This window comes from Cryptomeria japonica, chromosome 2 (assembly GCF_030272615.1).
Source record: "Cryptomeria japonica chromosome 2, Sugi_1.0, whole genome shotgun sequence".
Classification (NCBI taxonomy): Eukaryota; Viridiplantae; Streptophyta; class Pinopsida; order Cupressales; family Cupressaceae; genus Cryptomeria; species Cryptomeria japonica.
The window spans coordinates 676,983,981-676,996,254 of NC_081406.1; the positions used below are offsets into that span (position 1 = coordinate 676,983,981).

The window sequence follows — 12,274 nt, forward strand, 5'->3', positions numbered from 1 at the left end:
TTGCAATTTTTAGATTTGATTGTGTGAAAAAAAAAATTTAACCATCAACATTTTGAATCACACTCCATGATTCTCACACAATCAAATCCAAAAATTGCAAATAATATTTGAATGGATTGTGAAAATCTAATAGCATAAACAAACTTATCTAATCAATTTAAATATTCACCTAATATATCTATTATATCACCTTAAAGAAATATAATTAATTTTTTCATTTAATACATTTTAGATATTTTTGAAACACAAAATTTTGCACCATTAAAAATTGTGTGAGGCATAACTAAACTAACCTTGTCAATCTACATGCAAATAATCATATTGACCTTTTGATGACTTATTTAACAATTAAGAAATTTTCTTTTGGAAAAGAGATTGACCTTTTGATGACTTATTTAACAATTAAGAGATTTTCTTTTGAAAAAGAGATTTTCTTTTAGAAAAGAGAATTTCTTTATTTTGTCTTCTCAAAATTGGAATAGGAGAATCCATCTTTTAAAGTCACAAATTGACCAAACCTCATGACAATTAAACTTGGTTAGATGCATAATCTAACAACCAAGACATTTGACCCATAGTTGGGATAATATAACAAACCCCACTACGGCTAAAAGTTACAATGCTTTCCTATGTTACATAGACTGCTGTCGTATGTTCACTCCATAGAGTATGGTTTTGAGTCATTTTAATAATAATATGTGTTCTCCAAGTCAAGAAACTTCTCCAATCTTAGAGGAACAATCTTTTGGTTATGCATAGGAAATGTTATTTTAACAATACTAACAAATAGTGCTTCCATGAGCAATCTCTTGCTTTAAGAAAACCAGCAGAATTTGCCAGGAGAATATATAAAAGCTATGCCAATGGCAGCCTTCCAACATTGAACATCCTTTTTTGGGAAGAAATAGAACAGACCCCACAGAACTTTTGAATTGATTCTGCACTCCATATTCTTATCTTATATTTGACATTTTACTGGGGCAGTTAGTGAGGCCTTGGTACACTCACATGCTCTAGTAATTTGGTCCATTTCACCGTACTTCACACTGCAAGCATGTTTTTCTGTTGTCTGCTTGCATTACATAGCACTGCATTGAGGACGTGTCGGGTGAGGCGTGGTCACGTGTTTGACGGAGCAGATTCACACTCTTTTTCCTTCTGTGGAAACTTACTTCTCTTCCAACATGAAGGTGAACACAACGACTATATTTGCTGTGTATGAGTTCTGAATTGGGTCTGGGATATTATGACGTTAGATGAATGCACATAGCAGAAGAATACTCGAGGATAATTTTGAATTGGGTATGAGATATGGTGAGATGAATGCACGTAGCAGAAGAACACCCAAACGACAGTTTCTGGACTGGGTATGGGGTATTGTAGCTTGAGATGAATGCTTGTGGCAGAAGAAGAACACCCAACAAGAGTTTCATAACCAGGTATGGGATATTATCGTGTGAGATGAATGCATATAGTAGCAGAAGAACGCCCGAATGGAATTTCTTTTGTTGTTGATTGGGAGGATTTGTTTTTCATGCCCTGTTGGTTCCCCATTGAGCTGAATGATGAAGTTCACCATTGACCAAGCAATGATGTTTTATTTGCTGAGGAGGGATTTTCATAAAGTGCTCAAGCGAAAAGACAGCGATGTTGGAGAACGTGGTAAGAAATCCCCATTCTCAGACTTCGGGACTCTGTTTTGATTGTGGTGAATGAGAGGCGGGTTTTTTTTCTCGTTGTTTATTTGAGTGTTTAAATTCCATGGCGTTTTTGCCAATGGCAAATGAGAGAGGCGAGTTGTGATTTCTTTAGAGTATTAGAATTCCCATGTACATTTTGTTAATGGTGAATGCGAGAGGTGAGTTACGTTTTCTATATTTGGTGGTTCAGATTCCATGGTGTGTTTTGCTTATAGGTATACATGGTACGTGAGAGATTTGGGTTATTTGTTTTTGTTTGGGCGTCTAAAATCCATGGTATGTTTTGCTTGCGGTAAATGTGAGAGGTGGATAGTTTTTCTGTTTGGGTGTTCAAATTTCATGGTTTGTTTTTCTTGTGGGAATGAAAGAGGTGGATTGCTTTTTATTCCATGGTTGTTTTTAGTATTACATACTTAAATGATCATCATCTATATGTAATGAGTCATAAGTGGACCCTTCACTTGCATGAGATGGTGAGAGATGGGTTTTCATGAATTACTACTCATGAAACATAGATCAATGAGTGTGACTCAAAAACTATCTAGTTAAATCCTGATATAGATGTTATAATTTGTAGTGTCTTGTTTAATTCACACATTGATAGAAACACCCAGTAGGATATGGTGAATGGCCACCTTATCCAAGTTCTGACAGCCATGTTTTGCTGCTGGTTCACATTGATAAGTCCTCACAAATGATGCAGATGGAAATGTTTTTGCAGTTTGCTTAGGTTCATCTGTATTGCTAATGTGAATAGGTTGTTTTCTATGAACTCATCCCAAACCTTGAAACTTGTCTTGGAAAGAGTTGGTCCAATGCTAATTGCTTTTGTATGAGTCAGTCAGTGTGCAATGCTATGTACAAGAATATGGTCAATTACTCAAAGGCAATTATTCATAGCTAGTGGCCAAAAACTCAAGTTCTTGGAGTCATTTTACTTGCAATGTTGCTCAGACAGAGTGTAAGAGGGATGTGGTTATCTGTTGCTTTAAGGAAGTTGAATCCTTGCGTAATTTCCTCTGCAGGGAAGCTGCTGGAAGACTGGAGGGCATCTTTGTTCAATGACCTGCACACATTAGATGGGGCAAGACGTCAACAACAGCATTTTTGTGGCCCAACAGTGGCATTATCTTTCAACTTTGTTGTTGCAGTTGCAATCATTATGATAAACAAATCGGTGCGTAAGCACTTTTTCTTGTAATGGTCTTGAATTTTAATATTTTATTTTTTCTTTGAAGATGTAAAAAATTTAGGTATTGAAGAACATGTGTGTACAGGTTACAGAGTTTTACACTGTTATAGTTTTTACATGAAACTTTGAAAATGATAATTTTTTACTGTAAAAGAATTTCTAATGACTAGAAAACTCTAATTTTGTACAATTATACCTAATTAACTCAAAAATATTATCCTGAGAGATGTAAAATTTAGCATTTAGCTAGAAACAGTTGAGAAAATACAGTTCAGAGTTCAAGTAGATACCTGTTAGAACTCAAACATCATATAAACATTAAAGTTTATCATCTAGTGAAGTCAATGTTTCCAAACTTGCAGATACCATAGATAGCCAAACAAAAAACAAACGAAGGTTTGTGAAATACAATTGTTAGGATCACCATTACCAACAAGAACTAAAGGGTATACCTAACAAAAAATATTTTGTTTGGTATTTTGAAATTTTCTTTACATGTTGCCAGGATTCATGCATTTTTCTAGATAATCAGAACAGACCATCTCGAGTTAAGCCGAATATTAGTTTAATTGGTACATGATTGTATCTCTCTAATTCAGCAAAGCCTAATTTGGTGACTGAACGAATGTGAAAAGGGGCTGTGAAACATGAGCTCTAATCACATCTTGAGCTCTCCATTAGTGTATAAAACCTGATTATGATCATGGATTGTCATTAATCAATCCTTGCACCCTGTGATGGTTAGTTGTAACCTTCATTTCCAGAGAGGGGAATGTTGGTTTCTCCTATACCAACTGCCACACTGGAAAATGCTGTCCGAAAGAAAGTTATCACTGGATGCTGCCTCAGAGACAATCTTAAATCCATTTGTTAATCTAACTTATAAGGACTGGTTCCATAGTATATACTTTACATTCTGCACACCTAGCTTTATCTCATCCATACATTATGTTGAGAAGAATTTTCTTTGAAAGTTGATAGGATGGAAGGAGCAACACCAAGGGCACCAGATGTTCTTTCGTGTTTCTAAAGGTCGGAGCCCCTGCTAAACATTCATCATTGCCAGAAAATAACGAAGGAAGAGGAAAATTGGTGCCCATAAGTGAAATTGCATGTGGCAATTCTGTAACAAGTATTGTTGTAAGATTCTCTATTTGGATGGCTAATGTAGAAATCTAGCCAAGGCAGAGCAATAGGTTATGCCTAAACAACACTTATCATTTTTATTTTTCAACAGCAAAACTAACATGGAGGTAGAAAGCAACAGTTGTTAGGATCTGCACATAAATACCAGAAATATGAAAGATAAGAATAATAATATATAGAATAGGAATGGATATCAACACAACGTAAGGTATGTTTGCAGGCCAAGACGCCCTAATATCCAATATACTAAAAATTAGAATAAACCATTAATGCAGGTCAACACTATACAATAGTCTTTATGGAACAAGCCACTCCATGCTCTATCTCCATCTTGAGATCCAAAACACACACAATACTCTTCACATATCCCTTAAGATGGTATTCACCTCCTGCATATAGGTTTCATCCTAATAACATAATTGGCAGGATGGGGATGGGAGGTAAATTACTAATCCCAAATAGGCTGACTTATTATCCGATATTTACACAAGTTATCCACACGAATCAGTATAAATAAGGGATTTGTGACACATCTCAGCATTTTCATCTCTCCATCATATCATATGTTTCGGTACATAACATCTATGCTCAGTTTTCTAGTGTGAGTTGCAAGAACTAACCGCATTTGTAGCATTTTTTAGGACATCTTTACAACAACAAAGCAACTGTCATTTGTATGCTGGAACTTTTTAGCATAAATTTGAATTATAAAACTGTGCTCCTTTTCATCAAAAAAACAAACTGTGCTCCTTCTCATCAAAAGAACAAACTTTTCACCTTGCACATTCAAGTTATTGATGGACTTTTTTAGTTTGTTCCCTGGACATTAAATTCTTGCAGCATAAAGGGAACTATGTTATTTGGGGAGTGCAGTTTTGACAACTAAGAATATTCTTAGACATTAAATTCATTATGGAAAACTCTGTTCAGGACAAAATTAAAAATCTGTTATTGCTTCGTGATTTTTTAAGATTTGTTTGGAGTTCCTTTTGTCATTATGTTAAGAATTGTGTTTTTTTTAATACAAAGATGTAAGGGTTCAATATAAAGTTGCCCTTTCCATCTAAAAGAGAGAAAAAAGACAAATGGCGTGACTATCAACACCTTAGATAGCGTGATTAGAATAAATTATCATCTTTGTTATGAGAGTGAAAGAACCATATGTTTAGTGTCAATCACTTCTGTGGATTTCTTTCGATTTTGAACTTCCAATATTTTTCTTCTTCCTTTTCCCCTTCTAAAGAAGTAGGTGAAGGGGATAGGAACTGATTAATGAATTTGACAATAGATTCAGTAATGAACTCACCTACATCCCATTCTTGTGCTAGGGACAATATATCTTTCTATATTGTGTTTTGAATTCTATATGGAGTGGGGATTTTGCACTACATTGTATCATTTACTCTAGCTTGCTCTTTTTGTAACTGACAAAAGGATTGAATCTTTTTCTTCTCCATCTTTTCCAATCTAGATATCTTTTTACCCTTTATATAGCCCTGCAATTTACCTACTTAAATACACTCTTTAGGGGAGGTAGCATACAAAAAATCCACAAATCATGGAGAAGAGGGGGCCAGGAACCCATTTCTTGGAGGAGGCACTTGATCTGCCATGGCTTGACCACATTTTAAGAAGATACGATAGCTGTCCCAAAATTAACATTCACCTCTATTGCCATGCTTTTCACTGATAAATGTGAATTTGTTGCTCCTTTCTGCCACATCATAGGTTTGGATTTTTTATTTTTACTCACTACACACACTGATGCTATGTTCCTAACCTGAAAGCATTTTCTGTAACAAAAGGTGATGTTTTCATAATCCAGGGTTCGCTTCCTTATCCACTCTTTAACCTGTATCTCAACTGTTAGTCCTTTAGCTATTTCAAGATCCACCTGGATCCTCGCACAGGTGGAGTGTGCTAGACGGAGACCATTAGTTTCAGAATCTAATGCCAAAAATTTGCCCCCCATATTCCCCGTGGCTTGAAAACATGCATCTACCAATACTGCAAAGGAAAATTCAAGAGACAAACCGAAACTGATGTTATTGAGAAAGATTCCATAGTGGGATTAAATTTAGGTAACTGCAGTTTTATCAGAAATACATGCTTATCCCAATTCCAAGGTCCTTTACCAAGAATGGAGGCTCTATCTTTTTCTGATCCAAGTTACAATACAAAAAACCCTTGTGTGTAGGGAAAAATGTCCACCTTTTAATGTATGTCCATACTCCATGATTTGAATGTACAACATGCAAAAGCTCTAAACTAGGCTAAAGAAAGTTAAACTTACAGGTCAAGCCTTGTTTGCCAAGTTTCTCTTCCTCATAGAGCACCTCCTTATCCAAGATTAGTAGAGGCAACTCTGTACAGGGGATGATTTGAGCTCCAATCAGCACAACTTCCTGGGAACTATTATTCTGCTTCCTATTGACATTGATTCCTTTATGCTGCATCTCCAGCCTTGATTTTGCCTTGCTAGGAGATTCGCGCCCTATCTCCCAGGCAGCTCTTTGGATACATCCACAGCCTCCTTGGAGGGACTCTCAAGGGCTGTTGGCCCTTTCAAGCCTGCCATGGAGGGACCCAGCAGAGCTGTGTCACCATTTGAAAAGATCTTTTTGTGCTTCAATAGATCTTCAAACTCAACTCAACAGAAGCTTTCTTGCCTTTAGGGTTTGATGTATTTTTAGCAGGAAACTCAATTCAAAATACAACTGCTCCTATCCACTTCTTCTGTTGATTGTGACAGGTTAAGAATTGTTTTAGCAAGCATGATCAAACTCATTTACTCACCTATGGGTAGAATAGCGAAAAAAGTTCTACCCCAGATTATCATTTGTGTGAATATGCAAGCAAATATAAACTCAACCCTTGCAAAGGGATTGTTTGTTATAAAAATTAAATATGGGTCCATTGGCACCAAGGTTGCCACTGTAATTACATGTTTGGTTTGAACTAGTTATAGACATCGGAAACACAACCAAGAAAGAGAAATTCTTCAAGAAAGTTTTGAAGATATAAGAACTGTCACAGAACCAAAAGATGCAGAAAGAAGTATTTATCAGAGAAGAATCAACAATAAAAAAAATGATTTCTGTTCATGAAATTAATTCATCAACAATTTTTATGGAGAAGCTAATTGTCTTACAAGAACAGCATGATCATCTTAAAAATATCTTTTTGAATGAATATGAATAAAGGTGTAAGCCATAGAGAAGCTTCACAAAAAATTGGTTTTCAATGAGGCAGTGGCATCCTTGGTCATCCAGCCTACCGTCAGTTAGGAGCACATATGGGAAGAAGCCGTGGGCAACCATTTTCATCTAGCTCTAGGTATGCATTTTGGGATTAGATTTGAAGCAGAAGATGAAAATTCTCTTTCTAAAAGAGAATCTGACCTTTCAAACAATGTGTCAAAGAGTGAAAAACGGGTGGAGAAAATCTGACCATCCTTTATCATTTATTTCTGAAAGTGGAGATTTTATATTTCTTTGTGAAGGTGCAAGTGATTGGAGGAGTGACGGTCCCTTATTTAGTTCTCACTTTTGTGTATATCAGTTCTTTTAGGGCAAAGTTTTGAACTAGAACTTGGAAGTTCCAATTGGGTAGAGAAGGGAAGATTGTGCATTCTCCTGCCAGTTTGTAGAAGTTAGTACAATGGAGAAAGGATAGTCACTATCCTCTAGTTGGCCCATGAAGAAGAAAGAAAACCCAAAACATTGAGGGTTGAAAACTGATGAAAATCTTCCTAGAATATATTATGAGAACCTTCAATTGTGACCCTCTGCATTGCTTCAGCTACTATCTGCAACAACTTTAACAATGCTGGTGCTAGCTACAATCTTGTGGCAATATAGAATCCCACAGCAAAGTGCCATCCTCAAGTTGCCAACAGATGGAATTTTCTTTTCTAATATTCTTCCATGCTAACACATTTGTTAACATTGTGCTCAATTTGAATAATTTATCTAGTTTGAGAATATATTCAAATGACACCATGAATGTATTAGTTGCAAATAACCTATAGAATGTAACCTTGTTGCAACATTGTAATTTATTTAGATCTGTAACGCAACATAGTTGCAACTTTGTAAATATTTGGATGCAATTTAATTGCAACTTCCTAACTTATTTCAGAATAACCCATTCGAAGCTAAATATGAATATTGAACCTTGTTTAGTACTAGCCCGGAAATAGGGCATATGTACAACATAGGGCATTCCTTCCCAGAGTTTATAATCTAAGCATCCTTTTAAAGAAGCTTAGATTGAGAATATTATAATTGAAGTAATCATCCATTGGAAAATTTCATACAAGTAAATTTGCTACAATAGTGCAGCTATCTCAAGATGCATTTGCTATGCTAAGGCGGTTGAGCTAAGAAATTTTTGGTGAAGTTGTGAAGTTTTGTATGTTCTCTTGAGACATCGAAATTACGTGTAGGTCTTTGATAGCCTTACGAACTTCTTGTAGAACCTAGGAAAGCTCATAGATTGCTGATAAGTACTTGAAGGTAATTTGGAGATACCTAAAATTTGGCAGCACAAGAACAAATGAGAGAGTAAAATGAACATATTCAAATCCAGAAGGTTGGAATTTTAGACTGTGTTCCAAATCATTTAGCTGCTTTTCTAGCATAGGATGCTAAAAGATTAGACTGGCTATATGGAATTTTCTCGTGGCTTTTTCATCTGATCTATGGTCAAGCATAATTTAAATTTACAGAAACTAGATAAAAGCACACTTTCATTTTAGCGTAAATGCATCTTGTGTGGATACTTCACTACAGTATCTGTATATTTTGAGTTGAAATACTCGTTTATCATTCAGTAACCTTCTTAAATTTGGATTCTTACTATTAGATATCAATTTCGAAATTCTAATAAGTATGACTTTTTCTATTAGTTTTGTTCAGTTTACTTGGCTATAATTGTTTTAATGTTGTGTTAAAAATATAAATTTTGCCCTCTGAATTGCACTTAGTTTATCCGTGAGTTGATTTGTTGTCTGCCTGAAACTAGATACAAGAATAGTGTTTTACTGGCCTTCAATCTGTGAATTTTGCTAGTGGATGAATGGGCTATATATTCTAGCAGCATTTGTATGAGAGAGTACACACAAAGTAATTCTAAAATCAAGTTAAAAATGTTGTTTCAGTTGCTTGGGAAGATGGGATTTAACTACCCCATATTTCTCACTCTGATCCATTATGGCCTCAGTTGGATCTTGATGGCATTCCTCAATGCAATGTATCTTCTTCCTGCAGCACCTCCTGTCAAGACAACACCATTCTCTTCTCTGACTGCTCTGGGTGTGGTTATGGCATTTTCCAATGGTCTAGCAAATCTTAGTCTGAAGTGCAACAGGTGAAGCATCAAGTTCACTTATTTGTTGATAACATAATAGAAATTTCCTAGAAATTGATGAGCATGCTTCAATCTGATGTGATTTTGTTTTTGGTTAGTGTGGGATTTTATCAAATGGCCAAGATTGCTGTAACCCCCACTATTGTACTGGTTGAATTTCTCTTCTTTGGGAAAAAAGTTTCCTTTCAAAAGGTACATTCGTGTTTAGCTTTTTTATTGACTTGCATAGAATCCATGCTTGTTTTATAATTTATTGACATGGTTTATGGTTTGTTTTATATTACAGGCCCTTGCATTGATAGTGGTTTCTCTTGGAGTTGCAATTGCAACCATTACAGATTTGCAATTCAATCTATTTGGTGCTTTGGTTGCCATGGCCTGGATACTACCAAGTGCAATAAACAAAATCCTCTGGTCAAATCTCCAGCAACAAGACAACTGGACTGCTCTTGCGTATGGACTTGATCTTCTTACTTTGGATTTCTTTACTTTTTAACTTAAAAAGTTGGGGATTTCTCATTCTGATTACAATTTGTGTCAGAAATTCACAGTCAAAAGAATTCTGGAAGTATAAAATTCTCATTGTAGTCATCGTACTGTGAACAGATTGATGTGGAAAACAACACCTATAACAGTATTTTCTTTGCTGGCTTTAATGCCATGGTTGGATCCTCCAGGCCTATTAACATTCAATTGGAATCTCTCCAACACAGTTTCCATTATTATTTCTGCCACATTCGGTTTCCTTCTACAATGGTCAGGTGCTCTAGCATTAGGGTAAGTCAGCTGCTTTAAAAATCTAATATCTTATTTGATCAGTAGTCTATAGAGACCTGATTTTGGCAAATTTGCAATTATGGCACCTTTTATGCAGGGCTACTTGTGCTACAACACATGTTGTACTGGGACAATTCAAGACCTGTTTTATTCTCCTAGGAAGCTTTTTTATTTTCCATTCTAATCCTGGACCAAAGAGCATTTGTGGAGCAATAATGGCTCTAACTGGGATGGCCTTTTACACCCATCTTAATTTGCATGAAGTTCACGAACCTGTAGTCAAGCAGACAACTATCAAAGAGAATTCATTTTCCTCTTTAAAGCCCAAAACAAACAAGTCTACAGGAGTATCCCCTGTTGGAAAAGATGATACAGATTTTGTGTAATAGTGATAATGCTAGCAAATTTTGTGTTAGATTCCTTGAGTTCCTGCCAACAAAGGGTGTTCAAAGGACCTTTAGATGAAAAGAAAGGACGAAAGGCTATGGTGAACCAGCTTCTCGTGCAACCGCAAAATTGTTGAAAGTTGATGAATGGAAGAGCTTCAGTACCATACAATTTGTTAAAAATGTAGTTCATGATTTGTTGTACATCACTACCTAATAGATTGGGGAGTTAATTAAAATGTAGCTACATTACTAATACTAGAACGTGGTTGTGCGTCAATGATATAAGAGTCTGCCCTGCAATTGCCTTTTTTAGGGGGTGCTCAGTGGATAAACATACACACAAAATGCTCTTGGGTGTTATAATTTGAATTGGCCATTCCAAATTTTCATATCTTAGGAAAAGTTTCCTCCAGTTATGAGGGGATGGAAATAATCAATTTTCGCTTAAATTTTGTTAAACATTTTAAAGTGGATTGTTTTCTTGTTTTTGTTTAGTAGATTTTTTTGGTTCAAATTTTCTGTTTATTAGTTACCTTCACCATTAACTTCATATCAGATTAAACCATTCTTTATCCTGTATGTACAATACCAATCAAGAGAGACTTCTAGTTTTGTATGCATTGGTGTCTAGAAGGGAAGACATCCTAAAAGAAATAAAAATTAGCAGCATCCACTGACCACAAATAAGAAACAGCCAATATATACTATTTATGTTGAAAGAATCTATAGTTTTGAAATATTTCTTTCTTAAGGGAAATCCATTTAAATCAAAATTGGCTTTTTTGAATATCACAATCAGTAATCTTATTTAGAAGTTACAACTATATTTGAAGCCTGTGATAGCAAGACACTTTGCTACAGGATTAACGTTTGGCGCATTGCTGTTGAGACATGAAGATTTGGCTCAGCGTCTTACATTTGTACCACGCAAATAAAGAGCATTTGCAGCCTTAAAGGAAACTCCCATAGCAAACCTCTCATTGTAATTTATGTTGGTTGTCAAAACATTATAGGCACATAATGACTCTTTCTAGTTCAGCAGATATCCCTTACAATTGGCGTATGCATGGCAAGCATGGCAAATTTCAGGCTCTTTTCCTCTAGGCTGAGCAAGGGAAGGTGGTTGCAAACTCCTTTTAGTCCCAACCATTAAATCGTCAAAACATGAATATAACCGTAATAATCGTATAACAAAATCATACCTATAAAGGTACGCAAGCCCAAGGCAATCATATGATTAAAACATCTATAAAAAAGCAAGTGTCCTCTTGGTTTAATGGCAAAGTTCATGTCGTGGACACCTAAATGATGTTGAGTTCAAATCTTCAATATAATAAAAAAGTATCATGTTGGATGTAAATATATTAAAGGAGTATTTCAACATGCAATTTCAACATTTGACTATGCCATCTTAATTTTATAGTTCTTCCCTTCTCATGCGTATGTATGTGCACAATAAAATTGAATCTAAGTTCTTTTACACTTTCCATTGTCAATTGCATGATCTCCTTAATAGTCCTACAACAACACTATCAAGGTGGTGGACCTCAATATTGGACTAAGATAGTGTAATTGTTGTATGTAGAAAAAATTCATTGCACATAGAAGTAATAATATTCCCCCTATTCATAGGGCATTTGGTGCTCAAACTACATAGGTGGCCATGTTGAAAGTTAAATAGATCCCACCCTCTAAAGGAT

The 12,274-nt window shown here is 35.5% G+C and overlaps 1 protein-coding gene across 1 annotated transcript; it reads left to right on the forward strand.

The window, feature by feature from the left end:
• The first annotated feature begins 867 nt into the window (after nt 1–867).
• Nucleotides 868–11,023, forward strand: LOC131036878 (nucleotide-sugar uncharacterized transporter 2). Its single transcript, XM_057968884.2, has 7 exons — nt 868–1,662; nt 2,726–2,877; nt 9,200–9,408; nt 9,507–9,600; nt 9,695–9,861; nt 10,015–10,185; nt 10,283–11,023. Exons 1-7 carry the CDS (start codon nt 1,563–1,565, stop codon nt 10,569–10,571), a joined length of 1,182 nt encoding a protein of 393 aa, XP_057824867.1. The 5' UTR covers nt 868–1,562; the 3' UTR covers nt 10,572–11,023.
• The last annotated feature ends 1,251 nt before the right edge of the window (nt 11,024–12,274 follow it).